At 40.1% G+C, this 27231-nt stretch overlaps 1 protein-coding gene across 1 annotated transcript in view; it reads right to left on the reverse strand.

The window, feature by feature from the left end:
• Positions 1-1530: 1530 nt before the first annotated feature.
• Positions 1531-27231, reverse strand: part of GALNT8 (polypeptide N-acetylgalactosaminyltransferase 8) — a gene marked incomplete at both ends in the record, with an annotated part of 57475 nt that continues 31774 nt past the window's right edge. Inside the window, 5 exon segments of the mRNA XM_081058994.1 lie at positions 1531-1686; positions 18787-18857; positions 18860-18953; positions 19973-20068; positions 20630-20767. Of these exon segments, the coding sequence (XP_080915120.1) occupies positions 1531-1686; positions 18787-18857; positions 18860-18953; positions 19973-20068; positions 20630-20767 (555 nt within the window).

The following is a 27231-nucleotide window of genomic DNA, read 5'->3' on the forward strand; positions in this document are numbered from 1 at the left end:
AACATCTCTTTATGTGTTTAAAGACATTGTATCTTTTGTCTACTTTTCTATTGGATACATGCTTTTGAAAAAAACTTTTCTATGAATTGCATTCTCCCTTCAATTTGCTAGGCTGAAGCTAGAAGTTATACATTTGCTGAACATTTATCCTGTTCCTTAATTTTTTCATGATAAAATCTTATCTGTGGTAATGTTTCAGTTTTTGATATGGATGGTGCTCACTGTGAAAACTGTATCAAGCTGTACACTTATAATTTGTGCATTTCTAAAAGCTTATTTTTAAAATTCTTAGCTGATTTAATTCTGTGCAACATTAACAGTGTTTTGCTTGCCAAGTGCCTAAAACAAACCCAGTGATTCCCAGACTCATACCCAAGCAGCCCTGACATGAGACTAAGAGGGCCAAGTGACCCTTTGAAGAAGGGACCCTGTGAGCTCATACTGAAAGGTGAGCCCCACAACACAACACACACACAGGGTCATCCTACCTTCCCTCCTACTATGGGGCCCACTCCCAACCTCCAAGAACTTGCCCAAATTGGCTGCTCTAGCCATGCCTTCCCACCTCCCCAGCTAGGGGGAAGGATGTACCCAGTGGACAGCAGTAAGGACCCCTGGTTTTACCTTTCTCCTACAATCCCTCTGTTGCGTTCCAACAAGTGATGCCCCTCTGTTTCAAGCCTCATTTTCTCCATTATTTGCAGGGACAGTAGAAGGAAATGGGTAATCAAGTCTATTAAAGGTTAGAAGCTACTTAGAGAAAGCCGCAGCTGGCTTGTGTTTTTCAACCATTGTCTCTGCACTATGCAGAGCTGTGATTAGTGGAGGTGCGGTGTCTCCTACCATCGGCCTCTGGGACCTATCTGACAGGGGACAGATTGGATAATCTAAACACAATTGTGGTGTGGGGATAAATGGAACAAATTTTAAAGTTGCTTTTCTATTTGCTGTATCTTTCAGGACAGCCCAGAAAAGAGAGAGGGGGAGCAGCAACATGCCTTCAGAGAATCGGAACCACCTGAATAGTTGTCACTCTGCCTGCCTGATAATGACACGACCTCTCCAATGGGGCAGCCCCAGGGCAGCGGGGAGTCTCTGAGATGAGTCAGGGGAACAGGAGTGGGGTAGGGGGCCACAGTAGTTGTCAGGAATGAAGAATAAACAGCATTGGCAGAAGTCAAAGATAAACTTCCACCTCCCGGTTCTCTCCCCACATGACAGCCAGATGATGGTAATTATTTCAAGGAGTTTCCAAAAATGGCATTTCATATATATCATGGCCTTCCAAGGGAAGCTGGGGGCAAGGCATTGTAGTTTTCTCAGCCCTCCCCAGCCAGGACACCCCAACACATGCACAGATTTCACGTCCCTGCATCCTGTGTGTCGCAGACTGAAGTCATAGTAAACACACACACACACACACACACACACACACTTCTTTCTTTGCCCCTCCCCCACTCTGAGCAGCATTGGGAGTAGAAGCCATTCCAGCAGCAAGAACTAGTGTCCCAAATCCAGGCTTTCTGAGGATCACTGGATGTTAGTTGGCCCCCCAGTTTCGGATGGTATGCTGGATTGTCCACCCTTATGTGGTACAAGTTTGGAACACAGGTACAAAGTAACCTTTATCCCAGTGTCCTTTATCTCCAGACATCGTTGGGTTGCTCTGTTTCTGACAGCTCTTCCCTGGATGGGAAGAGAGACAGAATCAGGGTACTGAAATGCCCTAGGAGTACAGCATCCCCCTCCTCCTACGCTCCCTGCCATGCTCAGAGACATGCTTGAGGGGTCCCTCAATCCTCTGCAAGTCATCCAGAGGACAAACAAAGCCAAGTGTAGAGTTAGGCTACGAATGCTTTCTCTACTAGCCCTGTGGCAAACTAACCACAGATCTGGGAGCAAGCAATGCAGTGCTGGGTTCTGATGCTACCATCTGCCTTTCTTGAGATGGAAGCAGCATGTCAGTATGACTGGCTAGCCACGACACACCAGGGAGAGCCACGGTCCTTCTCTGCTTGACCGTCCTTTTCACATCTTCACCCCCTGAGCACGTGAAACCCGCTGGGATGCTCTCTTCCTCCTCATTGAGGCTCTGTGATGGGACTAGAGCAGAAGTTACTTTCAGGGATCTCAGCCTGTTTTTTCCTCCAGCACTCTGGGGGCAGTCCCTACCTCTTTTATTGTGGGGGCCTCCCCAGGGTTTACTACTGGGAACATTAGGAGCTTTAGAACTAAAGAGCCTGAGTTAAATCCCTGTCCAACCAGAGTGGACTTTGGCAAATTATCTCACCTGTCTAAGTCTTGATTTCCTCATCTATAAAATGGGTTTAGAGTTAATATTAGGGCTAAAATCCAGATTAATATTTATTGAGCATCTTGTGTCTGACATAAAAGATATATAATAAATGTCAGTTCATCTCTGCTTCTGCCTCTCCCCATTAATGAGGAAGAGGGAGGAGGGGTCATCCTTCTCTTCCCAAGTGCCAACTCCAAACCCCCCCGAGCTCTTTCCTCCTTATCCCTTTGGCTCAACAATGGATGAGATGCCACTGTCCTGGGCCTATCCTCTTCGTCCAGCCCTCCCAATCCTTATACCACTTTCAGCAGAAATAACTGTTCATCATCTGTCTGAGTGCAGGGGTACCTTTGTTTTCCCTCGCTATCATCCTGAGTTAACAGCCTCTTATTATTGAGTGAGAAACCCTGATCTCACTGTTCCATCTTGGGTTACCTGCCACCAAATGTTTTAACACCAAGCAGGGCACCAGCTGGATGTCCAAATCCCTGCTCCCTCCCTCACCATCACCTCCCTACCTCTCACCTCTTCCAATCACAAACTGCCCCCAACAACCCTGCTCCCCCAAATTCACCTGCCACTGGCTACACTGGATTCCCTCTGTGGCCCCCTCACCTCCTGGGGAGCCTCCATCCAGTGTCATCATTTAGGGAGGCTCTCCTTATTCTTGAACTCCCCCGTCACTCCCACTGCTCCTTTCTCTGGGCCCAGCTTCCAGACCACACAGGCTCCCAGGGAGGGGCCACCAGCCAGGAGCGCCTGGCCCACAAACGTGCCTGCAGCGGCCCTGGCCTCCGCACTGGCTTGCTGCTTAGGGTTACTCCCCCAGGCCGCCTCGGCACGCTTCACCGCCTGATGCTCACTTTCACTAAATGCCTTTATTTTTCACTTTGTCAAGACCATTCTTCCAGTCAATGCAGCCCCTCACCCGGAAGCTCTGGGCACACCTCGGATGCTGCTCCTGGACGGTCTCAGAGGAGCTTCCCGGCTTCGGCTTCTACTGCCAGCTGAGCGCGCCCATCCACGACGCACATAGCGAGGGACCTGCTTGCGGTCTAACATCCGTTTGTTTCTCCCTCTTGGCAGCTTCCTTTTTTCCTGACTCCAAATAGACCCAAATGCCCCAATGTTAAATGAGGGAAAAGAAACACCCCTAACTCTACCTTCCTTTCCAACCAACATTCAGTATTTTTCTTGCTTTCAGAATCAAACGTCCTAAGCAGCAAGGCAATAACAAACAGCGGATGAGATTCTGTGTTTGACACCTAAACGTTTAACATGCTGTATGACCTTGGGAATATTATTTGACTTCTCTGTGCTTTAGTTACTTCATAGGTGAAGCAGACATAATGACAATACTTCTCTTATAAAATTTATGTAAAGACTTAAAGTAGATCCTGTTTGACCCAGTGCCTGGTACATAATATGTACTCAATAAATCTTGGTTATTATAATTTATGGTGACCTTCCTGAGAGAGTCAGTAGCCTTTATCTATTTTCTCGTCACCTCTGAGAGACATGTGCTTTGGCTGTTTCTTACATCCTCTTCTTTGGTTTCTTTTACATTATATTCCCCTGGATCTTACCAATTTTTGCTTTGGCTTTTATTTAGGGGGTGTTGCCTGCCAGTTTTTAAAGGATTTTTCTTTCTTTTTCATTTTTATAAGAGGAATATGTGGTTATTTTTTAACTTGGAAAACATATTTTTAAAATTAGAAGCACTCATAATGGGATGACATTGTATATGTCATTTTTATATTCTGTTCTTTAAATTTACTGTTACATCATTTACAGTTTCCAATTTCATTAATTTACTAAATTCATAAATTTTCCAAATTCATTAATCATTATTATTACTTCTAAAGATTTTTATTGGGGAATGGGTACAGGACTTTATTGGGCAACAGTGTGTACTTCGGGGACTTTTTTCCAAGTCAAGTTGTTGTCCTTTCAGTCTTAGTTGTGGAGGGCACAGCTCAGCCCCAGGTCCAGTTGCCGTTGCTAGTTGCAGGGGGCGCAGCCCACCATCCCTTGTGGGAGTCGAACTGGCAATCTTGTGGTTCAGAGCCCACTGGCCCATGTGGAATGGAACCAGCGGCCTTTGGTGTTAGGAGCACAGAGCTCCAACAGCCTGAGCCACTTTCTGAGAGTAATTTGAATGACTATATCATATTCAGTTCAAGGGATGAACAAAAATCTCCCCTACTGTTGGACATTTAATTTTTCTTCTAGTATTTTGCTATGATAAATATTAAGATATTTTCTATATGAATCTTGACCTACATTTTACATTATTCTTTAAATTAAGATATTATTTTTTTAATTAAAGTTTATTGGGGTGACAATTGTTAGTAAAGTTACATAGATTTCAGGTGTACAATTCTGTATTACATCATCTATAAATCCCATTGTGTGTGCACCACCCAGAGTCAGTTCTCCTAATTTAATATCTTAAGATTTAAAGGCACTAATTTATGTGCCTTTAAAAGGGACATAATTAGTTTTGGGGTTCTGATCAGTGTCAGGGTTTTAGAGAGCTAAATTGCTTCCTGGAACTATGCCCACCAGTAACATGGGAGAGCATTTCCCTTACAGGTCTCTTCCTCTTCTTGAACCCTGACTACAAGTGGTGTCCTTCTTCTCACTATTTCTCGCAGAGATTCTCTTTGTGTCCCGAGCTGTCACTCTATCCAGAAGACTTCTGAACGATGACTTTCACCCATATGCTCCTCACTTTCAGCTGCATCTCTTCTCTCAACTCTGTTCCTCATCTCCAAGCTCAAATCTCTCAAATATGCCTCATCTACTCACATCGAGTCACTTCTCAGCCAATGGCAATATCTCTTTTGTGGTCTTTGAAGGTCCTAACCTTCTCTGGTTGGCTCAAAACGTTAACCATGAAATTGGAAGAAAACAAAGGTATTATCTAGTCTTACCTCCCTCTCAATTCTGAGAAATATCTTTGGTAACTTTTAAGTAGAATGAATGTGTAAGTAGTGTCTATAAAGTAAATAGAGCACAAAAGTGTCCCAACTGTCAATCAATATCATGTTTATATCAGAAAGAATTGTGGTCCTAATAGATCAGATGGATATGAAAGGCTCAGACAGAAGGAACTGACTTAAAACTGACTTAAAATCACGAAACACCAGAACTGCATTATTACCTCCATCTTTCTTGATAAGTGATCATAAAAAGAGATCCAGCCTGGACGTAAGAGTGGTAGGCAGAACCCGCCTGGAGATACTGCAGCTCCAGGTCTCACCCAGCCACCATCTGTATTCTAGCAGCAACTTCAGCCACCTGAGAAAGCGATCTTCCAAATTCTCTTGGAAAGGCAACCTTCAAAGTGTTTAGGATGTCGTAATTGTTTCTTCAGTGTATGTAATATCTTTAATTTCCAGGAGATTTAGAATGAAGTATAGATATTAAGAGAATCAAACACATAGTATTTGTTAAAGATTCTATGTGTATTACTATTTTTAAGCACTTGTTATGTTTAAGAAAAATTGTCGTACTGATTAATTTTGTAATACCAATTTAAAAATGTGTAATTTAATAATTAAATCTGTTATTTTATGTTGAAATATTACTGGATTGCAAATGCTTTTGAACATTTAAGAAAACTTAAAAATCATTCCATTCAAAATCAGATAATTGAAATTCTTAAAAAGAGAAATTTAATGTATTAAATTTATAAATACTGTGTGTAATGCTTAAGAGAATTTACTATGTAAAATCCCTTTTAAAGTTGTTAAGAGAATAGATCTTAAAGTTCTCATCATAAGAAAAAATTTTTGTAAGTATATGTGGTGATGGATTCTAACTAAACCCATTACTGTGGTGATTATTTTGCAGTATATAATAAATTATGGATATTGTGTTGTATACCTGAAACTAATATAATGTTATATGTTGATTATATCTCAATATAAATAAATAAATATTACAAATAACTCTATACTCATAAACTTAAAGAAAGGAGTCAATTCCTCAAAAATCATAAACCACCAAAACAAGTATAAATAATCATAAAAAACCCAAAACAAATCTGAATAGCCATATACCACTAATTTTTTTCCAATTCATAATTTAAAAGATCCTGAAAAGAATTCTCCATGCCCGTATGGTTTTACTGAAAAAGTATACTAAACATTTAAAGAAGGAGTAACACCGATTTAAGTCAATCTTTTCCACAAAATCTCTTCCAGATAATGTCTCTCCCAGAAATTAATCTATTCTGCAAATTTTTGGCAAGAAGATAAATTTTATCAACAGGAAAAGGAAACACTTCCCAACTCATTTTAAAAGCTAGTACTAAAACCAAAGACAGTACAAAAGGGGGAAAAAAGCTGCAGACCATTCTCTAATGAACTTAGACACAAAAATCTTTAACAAAATATACCAGCGCACCATGACTAAGTGTGATTTATTCTTGGTATGCAAGGCTGTTCAACATTTGAAATTTGACCAGAGTAATCATCATATCAACAAGCTGAAGAAGAAAAAAACATGATTACATAAATTGGCACAGAAAAAGCGTTTGACAAAATCCAATTCACATTCATGATAAAAAAAAATTTTGCTCATGATAGTCCAGGTCCCGGGACATCCTGGATTTTTTAAAAGCCAGAGAGTTCAGCTCCCAGACAATTTTCACCAATATCCTCTCCATGACCTCCTCCAACTAGATTTCAGTATATACTGTCATAAAAAGTTTGCTTAGAGATGTCTGGTCAAGATGGTAGAATGGGTAAATTCTGTGCTTGTCTCCTCTCACAACATCAAAATTACAACTAAACTACATAATAACCATCATTGTGAATCTCTTGAAGTATAGCTGGGCAAAAGTCCTACAACTAAGGACGTACAGAAGAGGCCACCTCAAGACTGGTAGGAGGGGCAGAGACATAGAACAGGCTGGTCCCCATTCTCACATGTGGTGGTTAAAACTCAGAAGAAGTATCATGGCTGTGGAGTTCCCTCCAGAGGTGCAAGGGGTCTCAGCCCCACACCAGGCTCCCCAGCCAAGGGCTCCAGTGCCAGGAAGAGAATTCTGGCTGTGAAAACCAGCAGAGATTGTGTCTAACTGAAATGGAAGGCAGCTGGAGTCCCAGGCATTCCTCTTAAAGGGCCCATGCACAGACTTACTCTCTGATGGACTCACTTGCTCTGAGCTCCAGCACTGGGGCAGCAACTTGAAAGGCAATAGGGACATACAGGGAGGAACTGAATCATCTGGCTTCAGAGTGAAGGCTGGAAGGGCAGCTTTCTACCAGACAGAAGTGCTGGGAGGAGCCATTATTTCTTTGTTGGGTCCTTCCCCTCCCAGCATGCAGATGTAGGTGGCTACTATATTTGAGTCTCCATCAAACTGGCTAACACTATTTGCTGCCCCCTGGTGATTCCCTGAGACCCTGCCCCACCCAACTTATGGGCCAACCCAAGCTGCTTCCAGTGGTTTTTCCATACAAATGGCCTGTCTTGTTTCATGCTGTGAAGTCTCTTAAAATCTGGCCTTGGTATGACCTGTACCTCTGGCTGAGCAGCCCCACGCCTGGTCCTAGCAGCAGCCAGCCTCTGATCATGGCTTGGCCTCTTGAGGCATCTCCAAACCCAGCACGGGTGGCTACCATCTTCAGATTTCTTTGGGGCTCATGCCAACTGGCTCTGGGCAGGGCATAGGCTTGAGGCTGAACTTGACCTGCTCTGGGTCCTTCTCAGAAATTTCCAGAGATGGCATGCCCTGTGGCCAGCTTGCAACAAAGCCAGAGCACCACCTGGCTGCCTTTGTAGATGACACACCCAAAGGACAAACTGGGCAGGCACCAGAGCCCTGCTAAAGTAAATGCTACTCCAGGTCAGCCGTGCACAACAGTTTCTCCACTGTAGTCATGGCCAATCCTCACAACAAATCAGCCTAAGGGTCAATCCCTCCCACTGGAGTGCCAATAGCAACCAAGGCTCAACTACAACAGAAGGACTCACACAACCAACACAGGGGACATACCTGCAGCAACCAGCTCAGGAGACCAGGGAAACTGTGCTACTGGGCTCCACAGGGCACCTACTACATAAAGTCACCCTACTACGATTGGGAGACGTAGCAGCCCCACCTACTACATAGAAACAAACACAGGGAGGCAGTCAAAATGGCAAGAAAATAAAACATGTCAAATGAAAGAACAACAAAGCTCCAGAAAAAGAACTAAACAAAATGGAGACAAGCAATCTACCAGATGCAGAATTCCAAACACTGGTTATAAGGATGATCAGTGATCTCAGGGAGAACTTCAACAAAGAGACAGGGAACATAAAAATGGAGGTAGAAAACATAAGAGAATCACGCAGAAATAAAGCATGCAATAACTGAAATAAAGAATGAATTATAAGGAATCAACAGCAGATGAGATGAAGCAGAAAATCAAATCACTGATTTGGAAGACAATGTAACAGAAAACACCTAATCAGAACAGTAAAAAAAAAAAAAAAAAAAAAAAACAGAAAAAAAGAAAAGAAAAAGAAGAAAGAATCCAAATAAAAATGAGGATAATTGAAGGGACCTCTGGGACAACATCAAGCATAACAACATTCACATCATAGGATTACCGGAAGGAGAAGAGAGCAAAGGATTGAAAACCTATCTGAAGAAATAATGACAGAAAACTTCCCTAACCTGGAGAAGGAAATAGACATAACAAGTACAGGAAGCACAGAGAGTCCCAAACAAGAAGAACCCAAAGAGGCCCACACCAAGATACATCATAGCTAAAATGGCAAAGGTTAAAGACAAAGAGAGAATCTTAAAAGCAGCAAGAGGGAAGCAGTCAGTTACCTATAATGGAGATCCAATAAGACTGTCAGCTGATTTCTCAACAGGAACTTCACAGGCCAGAAGGGATGGGCACAAAATATTCAAAGTGATGAAAAGCAAGGACCTAAAACCAAGATTACTCTATCTAGCAAAGCTATCATTTAGAATCAAAGTAAACATAAAGAGCTTCCCAGACAAGAAAAAGCTAAAGAAGTTCATCACCACCAAACCAGTATTAGAGGGATTTCTTTAAAAAAATATTTTAAAAATATGAATAATAAAATGGCAGTAACTACATATCTATAAAAAATTACTTTAAATGTAAATGGATTAAATGCTCTAATTAAAAGATAGTGTGACTGAATGGATAAGATGACAAGACCCTTACAAATGCTGATTAGAAGAGATTCACTTCATATCAAAAGGCATACAGAGACTGAAAGTAAAGGGATAAAAAAAGATGTTTCTTGCAAATGGATTTTCTTTTAAAAAGCTGATGTAGCAATACTAATACAGAGACAGACAAAATAGACTTTAAATGAAAGGCTATAACAAGAGACAAAGGACCTGGTAATCCCATCTCTGGCTATTTATCCAAAGAAATCCAAAATACTACTTTGAAGGGACATGTGCCCTATGTTCAATGAAGCATTTAACAATTGCCAAGATATGGAGGTGACTTATGTGTCCATCAATGGATGAATGGATAAAGAAGAGGTGGTAGATATATACAATGGAATAATACTCAGCCATAAAAAAGAATGAGATCTTGCCATCTGCAACAACATTGATGGACTTAGAGGGTATTGAAGTGAATGGAGTAAGTTAGACAGAGAGAGACAAATGCCATATGATTTCAGTTATATGCAGAATCTAAAGAACAAAACAAATGAAAAAACAAGACAGAAACAAAGTCAGAGATACAGACAACATTTTGATGGTTGCCAGCTGGGAGAGGATTTGGGGGGTGGGTAAAAAAAGGGGAAGGAATTAAGAAGTACAAATTGGTAGTTACAAAATAGTCATGGGGATGTAAAGTATAGCAGAAGGAATATAGTCAATAATATTGTAATAAGTATGTAGGGTGTCAGGTGGGTTCTAGATTCATTGGGGTGATCACTTCATAAGTTATATAAATATCTAATCCCTACGTTGTATATATGAAACTAATATAATATTGTATGTCAACTGTAATTGAAAATAAAATTGTTTTAAAAAGGAAATAAATTTCTTAAGTATAAAACTTTTTTTTTAAGTTAGAAACACAGGAACATTACTTCAATTTGATAAGAAGCATCTACAAAAAATCTACAGCTAATGTTATACTTACTGGTGAAAGAATCAGTGCTTTCCCCCTGCATTTGGGCACAAGGCAAGAATGTTCACTCTCACAACTCTTATTCAACGTGGTACTAGAAATTCTAGCCAATATAATACAACAAGCAAAAGCAATAAAAGTCACACAGATTAGACCAAAAAAAGTGATTGTTAAAACTTGCTAGATTTACAAATAAAATAAGATTTGTAAGCTGAACATAAAAGTTTAAAGAACAATGAAAGTTCTTTAATTTATAACTTTAATAAATTGAATATTAATTTTTTAAACAAAAGTAAAACCTGTAATTGTATTTTCAGCATACAAAACATACATTAAGGATGCCAAAAACTTAAATTAACTACACTACACTTGCTAGATGTTCAAATATGCTTTGCTTGGTGACTACCATTGACAGAGAGCTCACCACTTTGCCAGGCTGCCCATTTTTTTGTAGAACAGCTTAAGCCATTAGACTGTTAGAAAGTTCCCCCCCTGCCCCTTATACTAAGTCAAACTCCTTGATCTCCAGCAACGGGTCTTAGTTCTTCCCTCCTGAAAACATTGAACAAGTCTACTTCCTCTTTCTTATGAACACAGCATCATCTTTTCTCTAGATTCGCCTCTCCAAGCCAATACCTCCAGGCCTGCCAATCTTTCATTTGCTCTGCAACTATTTCTTGAGTGCCTGCAATGCTCCAGGCACTGTGCTAGATGCTAAAGAGAAAACAACAAACAAAACCAAGGCCCTTCCTTCCAGCCCACAGTCTAGTGATGAAAAGAAGCAAGTGAGCAGGTAATTAGAAAAGATAATGAGACAAGGCCAATGAGAGGGGCCCTGAGAACACACAGAGGAATCACCCATCCTAGTCCTGTGGAGTCACAGGTGGCTTTTTGAAGAAGACAATATATAAGGCTGGAGGAACACTTTCAAGTGGCCTGAAGGAGGTGGGAGGAGGGGGAACAATACCTACAGAAGGGCCTGAGGTAGGAGGTGGCATGGCCTTTTGTAGAATTACATGTAGTTCCATTCAGTTGGAGCTTAGAGCAGGGAGCCAGGACTCCTGTCTCCTCTTTCTCCTCACTGGTATTACGTAGTTCAGAAAAATTTAATCTAGGATCCAAAATGCCTCTGAAATTGTAAGTAAAACTTTGCACATAGGTGCATATACATATATGTTTTCTTGGAAAGAGTCCATAGCTTGCAGCAGATTCTCAAAGGGGTTATGAGCTTTGAGTTAGATTGTCCATGTCTTTTAACATGTGGCTCCTGAACCCAGTACAGTACCAACATGCTCAGAAGTATGTTCACAGACAAAGCATTATCTCCCTCCATCAGGCCATCACATTCCTGCCAACGTGGCTTAATACAGACTTATCACACAGTAGATTCACACATTGGCTGTGGTCAGCCAAGTCCCGCATGTCCATTTCATGTGAATTGTGCCAGATTCTCGCCTTGGTCAATTGATGTTGAAGTTAAAGTCAGGGCTTTTACATTAGTCCCTATCAAATTTCAGCCCCGTGCTCCAGACTCTGATTATTATTAATAATAAAACTGATCACAATAGCTGATATTTATTGAATAATTTCTATGTGCCAGGCACTATGCTAAATGCTTGATATACATTATCTCATTGAATCCTTCCAACAGGCTTATAAAGCAGATACCATCATCTCCATTTTATAGGAGAGGAAATTGAGTCTCACAAAGGGTAATAAAACTGTTCAAGGTGGCTGAACTAGGATTTAAACCCAAATTCTTAACTGTTAACCTATAACAAATTCCAATATTTCAAAAATGGCGGCGTGAGGTGAGCCTCTGTAAAGTTCCCCTGGAATTTACAACTAATTGAACAACAATAACTCCACAAAGGGCTCCCTGCACAGCAGACAGGCAAGACAAAGGGGCCCACTACTGAATTCACATCCAGGTGGGAGAATCTCAGGAGCGGGGGAAAAGGGAATGGAGAAGTGCGGAGATGGAGCCACACGAGCGCAGGACGCAGACCTAGCTCAGTGCTCCGAGCTCGCTGCATCCCGAAACTACCGCAGCTGCAGGAGAGGGAAGAACATGGACTGCTAGGCCTCTGCTTACGGCCCACAAGGCTGAGGGGGCAGCATATAACACGGCTGAACCCAACACTCGCCGCAGAGACCTCAGAGAAAAGACTGAGGGAAGAAGGCTGAAAACAGTGGTTTAAGCAGTCACTGCCAAGCAGAGAACAGAAGCCTTAGGCACTGAGACTAGCCTCACCCTCCCTACCCTCCTAGAGCTCGCCCCGCCCCCACCTGCCCGGTGCTAGAAGTGGAACAGTAGCAGAGTCAGATCAAAAGAACGGAATATTTGCTGTTCTGAGAACTGTGGACCTCAGACACAGATTCACAGCCCAACTAATTCCAGCAAAGGGGAGGGAGCTGTGGAAGCAGGACTGGCTGTGGTGGTGGTCGCTGACTTTGCTCTGGTCCACCTCTCACAACTCACCCCACCCCTGGCCCCACCTATCTGGGCGGATCCCTCCAGGAGTAAACAGAACTGCTGAAACATACCGGCTCTGAAACTGGTGCAGAAAGAGCTTTGGAACTTCAAAAACTCTCCACATCCCCACAGGGACATGGCGCTATATGACCCAGGTGAACTGTTAACAGACGAAAAGCCCATCTCCCAGGGAATCCCCTCATTGTGTGAGAAGCTAGAATAATGCAGAGAAAACATAGCACTACTGTGTGAGAGAGGACAAAAAAGGCTGCAGTCAGAGAGAAAATAAAACATTCTACCAACAAGTACTGGAAAACAAAGAAAGACCTCTTCCTATCAATCTGTTGCAGAAGCCACTCCTGTAGATGTCTAGGAAGAGAAATAATAAATCAGTAATTGCCATGAATAACCAAGGCAACAAGACAGCTCAGAAAGAAAGTGAAAAGTCTCCAGAAAAGGAACTTAAAGATATGGAAATATGTGACGTAAATGACAGAGAATTCAAGATTACAGTTCTGAAAAAAATCAACAAGATGCAAGAAAACACAGAAAGGCAATTTAATGAACTCAGAAACGCAATCAAAGAACAACATGAGCATTTTACAAAAGAGATTGAAATTTTAAAAAAAGAACCAAATGGAATTTCTGGAGATTAAGAACTCAATAGAAGACATTAAAAATGAAATAACCAGCTTAGGTAGTATCGTTGACCAGATGGAGGAAAGAATCAGTGATATCGAAGATAGAAACCTGGAAATTACACAGATGGAAGAAGAAAGAGACTTGAGACTTAAAAGAAATGAAAGAACTCTACAAGAACTTTCTGATTCTATCAAAAAGAGCAATATAAGAACAATGGGCATACCAGAAGGAGAAGAAAGAGAGAAGGGAACAGAGAATATATTCAAACAAATTGTTGATGAGAACTTCCCAAACTTGTGGACAGAACTGGATCCTCGAATCCAAGAAGCAAATAGAACACCTAATTACCTCAATCCCAACAGGCCTTCTCCAAGGCACATTGTATGGAAGCTGTCTAAAATCAACAACAAAGAAAGATTCTCAAGGCAGCCAGGGAAAAGAAGACGGGAACCTACAAAGGAAAGCCCATTAGATTATCATCAGATTTTTCAGCAGAAACTCTGCAAGCCAGGAGGGAATGGAACCAAATATTCAAACTATTGAAAGAGAGAAATTATGAGCCAAGAATAATATATCCAGCAAAGATATCCTTTAGATATGAAGGAGGAATAAAGACCTTTCCAGACATACAGAAGCTGAGGGAATTTTCTAATACATGACCTGCACTACAAGAAATACTAAAGGAGGCTATTCCACCACCATCAACAGGGACAATTTGTGGCAACCAAAACATAAAAAGGGGGAGAGTAAAGGCCTGAAACGGAATATGGGAATGGAGAAAGTAAACGTGCTGAAGAAAATGGAATACTCTAAATATCAAACTTTTTTTTTTACATAAACTTAAGGGTAACCACTCAAAACAAATCCAGAACTGAAATATATACTGTAATAAAAGAAGGAACAGATGGAACCATCATATAATACCACCACACAGAAATAATGGACAATAACAAAAAGGCAAAGAAAAAATGGAGACACAGTCTTACCAGAAAACTAAAGATAGAATGACAGGAAATCCTCACATATCAATAATCACCCTAAATGTAAATGGACTGAACTCACCAATAAAAAGGCACAGAGTAGCAGATTGGAACACAAAACTAAACCCAACCATATGCTGTCTCCAAGAGACACATCTCAGCTACAAGGACAAGCATAGACTCAAAGTGAAAGGGTGGAAATTGACACTCCAAGCAAATGGTACCCAGAGAAAATCTGGTGTAGCCATAATGATATCAGATGAAACAGACTTCAGGGTGAAAAAGATAACAAACGACAAAGATGGATATTTCATAATGAAATACTATACAACAAGGAGACATAACATTCATCAATATTTATGCCCCCAATCAGGGAGCAGCAAAATATACCAAGCAACTACTAACAGAACTAAAGGGAGAAATTGACCAAAACACAATTATACTAGGGGACTTAAATACATCATTGACAGCTATGGATAGATCATCCAAACAGAAAATAAATAACAAAATAGCAGCCCTAAATGACACGTTAGACAAAATGGACATAATTGACATATATAGAGCACTTCATCCTAAAACATCAGACTATACATTCTTTTTGAGTGTACGTGGAACATTCTCAAGGATAGACCATATATTGGGACATAAAATCAGCCTCAGCAAATTTAAGAAGATTGAAATCATACCAAGCATATTCTCTGATCACAAGGCTTTGAAATTCGATATCAACTGCAAAAAGAAAGCAGAAAAAAACACAAATACATGGAGATTAAACAACATACTTTTAAAGAACGACTGGGTCAAAGAGGAAATTAGAGGAGAGATCCAAAGATACACAGAAACAAATGACAATGAAAGTGCTTCCTACCAAAATTTTTGGGATGCAGCAAAAGCAGTTTTAAGAGGGAAATTTATATCATTATAGGCCTATCTCAAGAAACAAGAAAAATCCCAAATAAATAACCTCATGTTACACTTCAAAGAACTAGAAAAAGAAGAACCAGTGAAACCCAAGGTCAGCAGAAGAAAGGAAATAACAAAAATCAGAGCAGAACTAAATGAAACAGAGAACAAAAAGACAATAGAAAAATTAATGTGACAAAGAGCTGGTTCTTTGAAAAGATTAACAAAATTGACAAACCCTTAGCTAGATTCACTAAGATAAAAACAGAGAAGACACTAATTAATAAAATCAGAAATGAAAAAGGGGAAGTTATTACGGACACCACAGAAATACAAAGGATCATCCAAGAATACTATGAAGGACTATATGCCACCAAATTCAATAACCTAGAAGAAATGGACAAGTTCTTAGAAACATATAGCCTTCCAAGGCTGAATCATGAAGAAATGGAAAATCTAAACAGGCCGATCACCAGTAACGAAATTGAATCAGTCATCAAAAAACTTCCCAAAATCAAAAGTCCTGGACCAGATGGTTTCACTAGTGAATTCTACCAAACCTTCAAAGAGGATCTAATACCAATTCTGATCAAACTCTTCCAAAAAATTGAAGAAGAGACAGTACTCCCTAACTCATTTTATGAGGCCAACATTACCCTGATACAAAACCTGGTAAGGACAACACACAAAAAAGAAAACTACAGGCCAATTTCTCTGATGAATACAGATGCAAAAATTCTAAACAAAATTCTAGCAAATCGAATACAACAATGCATTCAAAAGATTATTCATCATGACCAAGTGGGGTTCATCCCCAGGGCACAAGGATGGTTCAACATCCGCAAATCCATCAATGTGATACATCACATAAACAAAATAAAGGCCAAAAATCATACGATTATATCAATTGATGCAGAAAAAGCATTTGACAAGATACAACATCCATTTATGATTAAAACACTTAATAAAATAGGTATAGAAGAAAAATACCTTAACATAATAAAGGCCATCTATGACAAGCCCTCAGCTAATCTCATCATTAATGGTGAAAAACTGAAGCCCTTTGCTCTACGTTCAGGAACACGACAGGGCTGTCCCCTATCACCTCTGCTCTTCGACATAGTGTTGGAAGTCCTTGCCAGAGCAATCAGGCGAGAGAAAGAAATAAAAGGCATCCAAATTGGGAATGAAGAAGTTAAATTATCACTCTTTGCAGATGACATGATGCTATATATAGAAAACCCTAAAGACCCCACCAAAAAGCTATTAGAAACAATCAATGAATACAGTAAAGTTGCTGGCTACAAAATCAACGTACAAAAGTCCATTGCATTCCTATATACTAACAATGAATTCTCAGAGAAAGAAGTACAAAAAAACAATTCTTTTGCAGTTGCAGCAAAAAGATAAAATACCTAGAAATAAACTTAACCAAGGATGTGAAAGATCTATATGCCGAAAACTATAAGACATTTTTGAAAGAAATTGAAGAAGACACAAAGAAATGGAAAGACATTATGTGCTCATGGATTGGAAGAATCAACATAGTTAAAATGTCCATATTACCCAAAGCAATATACAGATTTAATGCAATCCCCATAAAAATCCTAATGGTATTTTTAAAGAAATAGAACAAAAAATCATCAGATTTGTTTGGAACCACAAAAGACCCCGAATAGCCAAAGCAATCTTAAGAAAAAAGAACAATACTGGAGGTATCGCACTCCCTGACTTTAGCTTGTACTACAGGGCTACAATCATCAAAACAGCATGGTATTGGCAGAAAAACAGACACATAGACCAATGGAATAGAAATGAGAACCCAGAAATAAAACCACATAAATATGGAAAGATGATTTTGACAAAGAAGCTAAAAACACACAATGGAGGAAAGACAGCCTTTTCAATAAATGGTGCTGGCAGAATTGGATAGCTACGTGCAAAAGAATGAAACTGGACTGTTATCTGTCACCATGTACCAAAATTAATTCAAAATGGATCAAAGACTTAAGCATAAGACCTGACTCAATAAACTGCATAGAAGAAAAATAGGTACTAAACTTATAGACCTCGGGTTCAAAGAGCATTTTATGAATTTGACTCCAAAGGCAATGGAAGTAAAAGCTAAAATAAACAAATACAGCAAAAGAAACCATCAACAAAATAAAGAGGCAAACAACTGAATGGGAGAAGATTTTTGCAAACAGTGCCTCCGATAAGGGGCTAATATCCAAAATATACAAGGAACTCATGAAACTCAACAACAAAAAAACAAACCACCCAATTGAAAAATGGGCAGAGGACTGGAAGAGACATTTCTCCAAAGAGGACATACAAATGGCAAATAGACACATGAAAAAATGCTCAACATCACTAATCATCAGAGAAATGTAAATAAAAACCACAATGAGATATCACCTCACCCCAGTCAGAATGGCTATCATCAACAAGACAAATAGTAACAAGTGTTGGAGAGGCTGTGGAGAAAAAGGAACCCTCATACACTGTTTGTGGGAATGCAGACTGGTGCAGCCGCTATGGAAGGCAGTGTGGAGGTGCCTCAAATAATTACGAATAGAATTACCATATGACCCAGCAATCCCTCTCCTGGGTATCTACCCAAAAAATCTGAAAACATTTATACATAAAGACACGTGTGCTCCAATGTTCATTGCAGCTTTGTTTACGGTGGCCAAGACATGGAAACAACCAAAATGTCCTTCAATAGATGAATGGATAAAGAAGTTGTGGTATATATACACAATGGAATACTATTCGGCGTTAAGAAAAGATGATATAGGAACATTTGTGACAACATGGATGGATCTTGAGAGCGTAATGCTAAGTGAAATAAGTCAGACAGAAAAAGCAGAGAACCATATGATTTCAGTGAAAAGTTGTATATAAACCAAAAACAACAAAAGAACAAGACAAACAAATGAGAAACAAAAACTCATAGACACAGACAATAGTTTAGTGGTTACCAGAGGGTAAGGGGGTGGGGGGTGGGAGATGAGGGTAAGGGGGATCAAATATATGGTGATGGAAGGAGAACTGACTCTGGGTGGTGAACACACAATGGGATTTATAGATGATGTAATACAGAATTGTACACCTGAAATCTATGTAATTTTACTAACAAATGTCACCCCCATAAATTAAAAATAAATTCCAATATTTTCTCCCCTTAGCCACCCCACTTTAGTCAACAGACTCAGTGTTTCACTCCAGTTCCATTTCCAGTGTTTTCCCTGCACACTGCTACAAAGTAAATCTTTCTCTAACACTATCAAATCTAATGTGCACCTCTCAGATTATATGTGAATATATTTATCCTTTAAAAAGCACGTGACTCACCTGTTGAAAATCCCAGTGTATGTGCAGTCCATCTTTGGCTGCCTTGGAACATGGCTCTAAAGTGGGCTTCCCCCAAAGCCAGGGTCTGTCAGGCAGTGATCATCAACATCTTTCTCTGCAATCAGTCCTCCCACATAGAATTCCCCAGTTAGGTGGTAGTAGGTATGCTAAGAGAGAGCAAAGAGATGTGCCATGGACACAGTCCATGGAGAGGCCCTTAACTCTATAGAGGGCACTTAGACTGCTCTCGGGTGCCCTAGACAGTCAGTCACCACAGGGCACATTGAACTTTCCTCGGTAACAAGAAGTGCCTTCTCCTTCTTTCTCCCCACCCCACCCCAGTTGATTCCAGGAAGAAGACTAGGCATGAGGAGGTAGCACTAGCCTGCTTTCTTCCATACAGGGAGCCCAACAGAATCATAGCTTTCATGGATGAGGGAGCTTATCTTTGAAAAAGGAAGAACACAACTGAACTTTATAAGGTGTCACTGTAAGCCTCAGCTATGAGCTTGTTGTCAGAAAACCTGTCAATTTCTCAATCTGACACTGCTTTACTCAGTGAGCTTGGGCAAGTAAGCTATTTTTGTGTCATGGTTTTTGCATTTTTCCAGTGGAAATGCTATCTTGTATCTCTCAAAATGTTTCTACAAGTGAAATATGCAAAGTAACATGATAGATGTGAGTACTGTCAAGGAAAGAAAGTCCCCTGGCTGCACCTTCCACTTGGTGCCATATCTCTTCTATCCCAGGGAGGGACTTCATTCAGCGCCTCTCTTGTCTAGCTGTCTCCTTCTCTACAGAAGAAGCCACTGGTAGCTTCAGCTGTCCACCTTCCAGGACATACAAGAAGTACTGGGAGGATGGGTGGACGCAGTGGGAGGAGGGGAAAAAGGGATTGAAGGTTATTGTCAATGAGAATATTCCCATGAAGAATGAATGCAGCAGAACAGAGCCTTTCTACCTAGCTTCCCTGTATCTGAAATGGAACTATCTTGCCATGACTTTCCGAATGAACTTGGAAGAGCTTAATTATAAGTACAGGTTTGGGTTTCGTCATTACCCATTATCCAGGATGTTCAGCTCCAGCTTTCCAATCACCTAACACTGAATCTAAATCTGACAAAGGTTGCTAGGGGCTGAGCCTCAACAGACTTACCCTGTCGGGGTAAAGAAGATTGTGAAAATACTGTGGACTGTATATATAACAGGAATGCATGATGGGGGTATTGCCTGCAGTGGGTCCCTGATCTAGGCAGACACTTTGATCCAGTGAATTTTTCATCTGAAAGGTCAAAACACATAACATTCTTGGAAAGAGGCAGAGAAAGAGGGCCCTCAAACCCCCCCAAGCCCTGCATTTTCCCCAGTACTCCAAGGATGCCAGAAATTACCAGCCAAAAGGGAGCAGCAGTTTGGGATCCTGACAGCCATTTTCTAAGCACTAGACAAATGCTGAAGTGAGGTATTTCCCACTTCCTAGGATCACCTACCCACTTGGACCATCACAGCACATATAGAGAAGGGCACCTGTGCCTGTGTTTATGTGGGCAAGGCCAAACATCTGGTTGGCCGAGAAATCAGGAAGGTCAGAGAAAGGGCTGCAGTTTGCAAAATAAGGAACCAGAGGCAGAGAGTAGGAAAAGAGATAGGGACTGGGGAGCAAGAGATGAAAGGAAACCAAGAGGGTCCAAGGGCAAAAAGCTGAGGAAAGAGTTGGGGGTAGAAAAGGAATCTTGGACAGGAAGGGTTTTGGAAATGCTTTTCTGGCAGTCATGCAATTCAGGTTTCATTGTCTTTTACAGTCGAACACTTTAAATATGAAATTCTATTTCATAATATGTACTCTTCCATAGGCCACAATGTTGTGGATTGGCTTCAATGCTGGATAAACAGTTTTCAGATACCAGTCAAAACTTTTACATTTCAGTTTCTCCCAGAGTGCTTTTCTGGAAGAAATGTCTCCATAATCGATTCCAGAGTTCTGTAAATGAAACATGGAGTGTTTCTGTGTAACATCCTTGACTCCACCAAAGGGTATTGGTGACACCTGAGGGAAGTGGGTATTTTTATGATGCCCCCTAAGGTAACCTTGAAATTTATAGTTTTCCAGGAAAAGTGGAAAAACCTTGAAACCTAGGAATTTCTGCTGGTTTCAAAGGTACCTACGAGGCCTATGCAGTGGGGTCATTCAGGTTTATTTTTCATCATTAGCAAGCTGGCGCAGTCTGCTCCTGTTTGAGGTAACATTTACATCAATAAGGTATGAAATATTCCGCATGATAGCAGAAAAGTCTTTCAAAAGGAATTCTCTGGCAGCAAGATTTGAAAGTTAAGGGACATTTCCTAAAAGTTATATCTGTGGGAAATCAAAGTGAAAGGATGTTTGAACCAAGATTCACAGCTCAGAAAAAGAGGACTGCAAATCATGTTGACTTCAGGTAGCAAGGACAAATGATGTGCCCTGAACCAAGAAAGTCATCCTCATTCACACGTGTCCAAAAGGATCACAATCCCCACTCCCATCACCCCACATCCCACCTGCCATGTTAATGTCCTCTTAAGACAGTGAATTTCTGATTCCAACTCTGCCTCACAAGGTTTCTACCAGTATAAATGATGGATGAAGAACATGGAATCTAGAAGATTACTAGGCTTGAATCTTATGTTTGTCACTTGCTATTTTATTACTTTAAACAAGTTTCTATTAACTCTCTGTGCTTCAGTTTCTCCATCTGTAAACTTGAATGATAAAAATAAAAAGTAGCCAAAGTAAATGCTGTGCTTACCTCCTCCCATGACTACATCAAAATTACAACTAAATTATAGAAAAACTTGAGAATCATCTGAAGACTAGCTGAGCAGAACTCCTATAACTAAGGATATAAAGAAGAAGCCATATCAAGACTGGTAGGAGGGGCAGACTCCACATGGGGTGGTTCCACACCCACATGTGGGGGTTAAGAATTAGGAAAGATATCTCTGCTTAGAAGATCCCTCCTGAGGAGCAAAGGGTCCCAGCCCCACACTGGACTTCCCAGCCTTGAGTGCCAGTCCTGAGAAGAGGAGTCCCCACAACATCTGGCTGTGAAAATCAGCAGGGAATCCACAGGGTGAAATGGAGAAATGCTATAGAGCCAGTCCTCTTAAAAGGCCTGAGAACAGACTCACTTGCTCACAAACACTCATCTAAACACCAGCAAAGGGACAGTAGCTCAAAAAGCATACAGGAAGGAACTGAGTTAACTAGCTTCAGGGCAAGGGCTAGAGGAACATTTCTCTCCATACAGAAGAGTTGGTAGGTGCCATTGTTCCTTTGTTGAGCCCTCCCCCCACACAGCTGGCAGGCACAACTGGAAGTTCTGTCAGGCACCATTGTCTCTTTGTGGAGCTATCTCCTCACACAACCTTCAGGTGCAGTTGGGTGCCACATCTGTGTCTCCACTGACCTGGCTAACACTGCTCACCTCTCCCTGGTGATTCCCTTAGACTCAGCCTTACCCAACTCATACAGGAATGTGAATCTCTTTCAGCAGCTATTCTTCACTAGGGGCTTTGGCCCTTGCTTAAGAATTTCCTAAAATTTATTAAAAGTACGAAAACCCCAAACAGTTAGTGATTGGCCTCAGCATGCCCTGTTCCTCTTTCTAAGAGGCCCTTAGCCTGACATATGTGGCAGCCATCCTTGGTTCACAGCATAGCTGCTCACAGGCACCTCCAAGCCCACAAGAGGCAGCTGCCAAATGCAAGTCACTTTGTAGCTACTATCAGGTGGCCCCAGGCCAGGCACACACAGCAATAGACCATGGCCTATACCAGAGCCCATCCCAAGAGGCTCCAGAACTAACATATCCAGTGGCTGGCTTCAGACCACACCAGAGAACCATCCAATTATCTCCATAAACAACACACCAAAAGAGTGGATTTGGCAGGCACCAGAGCCCTGCTAAAGCAAATCCAACTCTGTGGGGTGATCCCAAACACAACAGCTCATCCACTGTAGTCACAGCCAGCCCGTATAGCCAATCAGCCTGAGGGTCAATCCCAACCACTGATGTTCCAACAACAATCAGGGCTCAACTACAACAGAGGGGCATGCACAGCCAACACCAGGGACACACCTGCAGCCCATAGCTCAAGTGACCAGCAAGACTGTGCCACTGGGCTCCACAGGACACCTACTACATAAGGTCACCCTGCCAAACTGGGAGATGTAACAGATCTACCTAATACACAGAAATGAACACAGGAAGACAGCCAAATGAAGAGACAAAAGAAAGAACAGGATAAAACAACAGAAACAGACCTAAACAAAATGGAGGAAAGCAATTTACCAGATACAGAGTTAAAAACACTGGCTATATGGATGCTCACTGAACTTAGGAGAACAGATGGACTCAGTGAGAACTTACACACAGAGATGGAAATCATAGAAAAAGAACAACTAGAAATGAAGAATACATTAGAGGGCATCAACAACAGATTATAGGACCAAGGCACTTATTTGTAAAACAAAGTACCAGAAAACACTCAATTGGGACAGCAAAAAGAAAAAATATTTTTTTTAAGAAAATGAGAATAGGGGGCTGGCCTGGTGGCTCAGGCAGTTAGAGCTCCATGCTCCTAACTCCGAAGGCTACCGGATCGATTCCCACATGGGACAATGGGCTCTTAACCACAAGGTTGCCAGTTCAATTCCTCGAGTCCCCCAACGGATGGTGGGCTCCACCCCCTGCAACTAAGATTGAACACGGCACCTTGAGCTGAGCTGCTGCTGAGCTCCCGGATCGCTCAGTTGGTTGGAGCATGTCCTCTCAACCACAAAGTTGCCGGTTTGACTCCCGCAAAAGATGGTGGGCTGCGACCCCTGCAACTAACAATGACAACTGGACCTGCAGCTGAGCTGTGCCCTCCACAACTAAGACTGAAAGAACAACAACTTGAAGCTGAACAGCACCCTCCACAACTAAGATTGAAAGGACAACAACATGGAAAAAAAGCCCTGGAACTACACACTGTCCCCCAATAAAGTCCTGTCGCCCTTCCCCAATAAAATCTTTAAAAAAAAAAAAAGACCAAACTGTTTCAAGTAATATAATAACACCCCAGAACAAAGCTCCAAAAAAAAAAAACTTAAAAAAAAATGAGGATAGTTTAAGGGACCTCTGGATAACATCAAGCATAACAACATTCCCATTATAGGGGTACCAGAAGGAGAAAAAAGAGAGCAAAAGACTGAAAACCTAGCTGAAGAAATAATGACAGAAAACTTCCCTAACCTGGTGAAGAAAATAGACATACAAGTAGAGGAAGCACAGGGAGTCCCAAACAAGATGAACCCAAAGAAGCCTACACCAAGATACATCATAATTAAAACACCAAAGTTTAAAGAAAAGAGAGAATTTTAAAAGCAGCAAAAGAAAAGCAGTTAGTTACCTGCAAGGGAGCTCCCATAAGACTGTGAGCTGATTTCTCAACAAAAATACTGCAGGCACGAAACAACCAAAGTGATGTAAAGCAAGAACCTATAACCAATATTACTCTACCCAGAGGGCTACCATTTAGAATCAAAGGAGAGATAAAGATCTTCCCATACAAGAAAAAACTAAAGAAGTTCATTGCCACAAAACCAGTGTTACAAAAAATGATAAAAGGACTACTTTAAGATAAAGAAGAAAAAAAGATAAAAAATATGAATAATAAAATAGGAGTAACCACATACTGTCAATAATTACTTTAAATGTAAATGGATGTATTCTCCAATCAAAAGACACATGGTGATTGAATGGATAAGAAAACAAGACCCATGAGTATGCTGCCTACAAAAGACCCTCGTCAGATTAAAAGATACACACAGGCTGAAAATAAAGGGGTGGAAAAAGATATTTCATGCAAATAGAATTTTTTAAAAGCTGGGGTAGCAAATATCAGTCACAATAGACTTTAAAAGAAAGGGTATAACAAGAGACAAAAAAGGACATTTCATAATGATAAAGGGATTCGTCCAACAAGAGGATATAACCCTTGTAAACATTTATTCACCCAACATAGGAGCACCTAAATATATAAAGCAAATATTGACAGATATAAAGGGACAGGTCAGTAGGAATACACTAATAGTAAGGGACGTTAAGACCCCATTGACATCAATGGATAGGTCATCCAGACAGAAAAGCAACAAGGAAACATCTGCCTTAAGTAGTACATTAGACCAGATGAACTTAATTGATTTTCATCGCAAAGCAGCAGTGTATGCATTCTTTCCATTTGGTTTCCATTTGGACATTTTCAGGATAGGCCACACGTTAGGCCACAAAACAAGTCTCAATAAATTTAAAAAGACTGAAGTCATATCACACATCTTCTCCAAGCATTATGGTATTAAACTAGAAATCAATTACAAGAAGAAAACTGAAAAACGCAGAAACACATGGAGGCTAAATAACATGCTACCAAACAATGAGTGGGTTAACAACAGATCAAGGAAGAAATCAAAAGATAAATGAGACAAATGAAAATGAAAAAAAAAAAAAACCAACCCAAATCTAGAGGACACAGTGAAAGCAGTTCTAAAAGAGAAATTCATAGCAATACAGGCCTGCCTCAAGAAACTAAAAGAATCTCAAGCAATCCAACCTTACAATAAAAGAAACTAGAAAAAGAAAGACAAACAAAGCCCAAAGTGAGTATAAAGAAAAAAATAATAAAGATCAGATTGGAAATAAATAATAATCTAAAAAATAAACACAAAAGACCAATGAAACCAAGAGCTACTTCTTTGAAAAGATAAAAAAAAAAAAAGATGAACTTTTAAACAGACACATCAAGGAAAAGAAAGAGAGAGAGACAGAGAGAGAAAGAGAGAGAGAGAGGATCTAAATAAATAAATATAGAAATGAAAAATGAGAAATGACAACTGACACCACAGAGATACAAACAATTATAAGAAAATGCTATAAATAATTATATGCCAACACATTGGACAACCTGGAAGAAATGGATCAATTCCTAGAAACATACAATCTTCTAAGACTGAATCAAGAAGAAACAGAAAATTTGAACAGACTGATAACTACTAATAAAATCAAATCAGTAATCAAAACCTCCCACAAAACAAAATTCTGAACCAGATGGCTTCATAAGTGAATTTTACCAAATATTCAAAAAAAAAGTTAACATCTATTCTTCTCAAAGTATTCCCAAAAATTTGAAGAGGTGGGAAGACACCCAAGCTCATTTTATGAGGCTAGCATTATTACACTACAAAAAAAAAATATTATAGGCCAATATCCCTAATGAACACAGATGCAAAAATCCTCAACAAAACAATAACAAACCGAATTCAGCAATACATCAAAAAGATCATACACCATGATCAAGTGGGATTTATTCCTAGGATGCAAGATTGATTCAATAGCCATAAATCAATTAACATGATATACCACATAAACAAAATTAAGGATAAAAATCATGTGCTCATATCAATAGATGTAGAAAAAGCATTTGACAAAACCCAGCATCCAATTGTCATAAACTCTCAGCAAAGAAGAAATAAAGGGAACATACTTCAACATAATAAAGGCCATATGTGACAAACCCACAATTAACATCATACTCAATGGGGAAAAGCTAAAAGCATTTTCCTTAAGATCAGGAACAAGACAAGGATGTCCACTTTCATCACTTTTATTCAACATAGTATTGGAAGTCCTAGCCACAGCAATCAGACAAGAAAAAAATAAGGTAACCAAGTGGGAAAGGAAAAAGTAAAACGGCATTATTTGTAGATGACATTCATTCATATATATATAGTATTCCACCAAAGAACTGTTGGAACTGATAAGTGAATTCAGTAAAGTAGCAGGACACAAAATTAATATTCAGAAATTGGTTGCATTTTTAAATACACCAATAACAAACTATCAGAACAAGAAATTAAGAAAACAATCGCGTTTACAATTGCATCCAAAAAAAAATCAAATGTCTAGGAATAAATTTAACCAAGAATGTAAAAGACTTATATCAGAAAGTTATGACATTGAAAAAAAAATTGAAGAAGACACAAATAAATGGAAGCATACTACCCAAAGTAATATATAGATTCAATATAATCCCTACCAAAATACCAATGGCATTCTTTACAGAACTAGAACAAATAATCCTAACATCTACATGGAACCACAAAAGACCACGAATAGCCAAAGCAATCTTGAGAAAGGAGAACAAATTTAGAAGTATCACACTACCAGATATCAAACTATACTACAAGGCTATAGTATTTAAAACAGCATGGTGCTAGTATCAAAACAGACACATAGATCAAATACTATTAGTAATATTAGTAATACTCTTAGTAATATTTTCTGTTGATATATCTCTTCAGGCAAGGGAAACAAAAGCAAACATAAACAAATGGGACTACATCAAACTAAAAAGGTTTTGTACCAC

Source organism: Rhinolophus hipposideros (assembly GCF_964194185.1).
Source record: "Rhinolophus hipposideros genome assembly, chromosome: 9".
Classification (NCBI taxonomy): Eukaryota; Metazoa; Chordata; class Mammalia; order Chiroptera; family Rhinolophidae; genus Rhinolophus; species Rhinolophus hipposideros.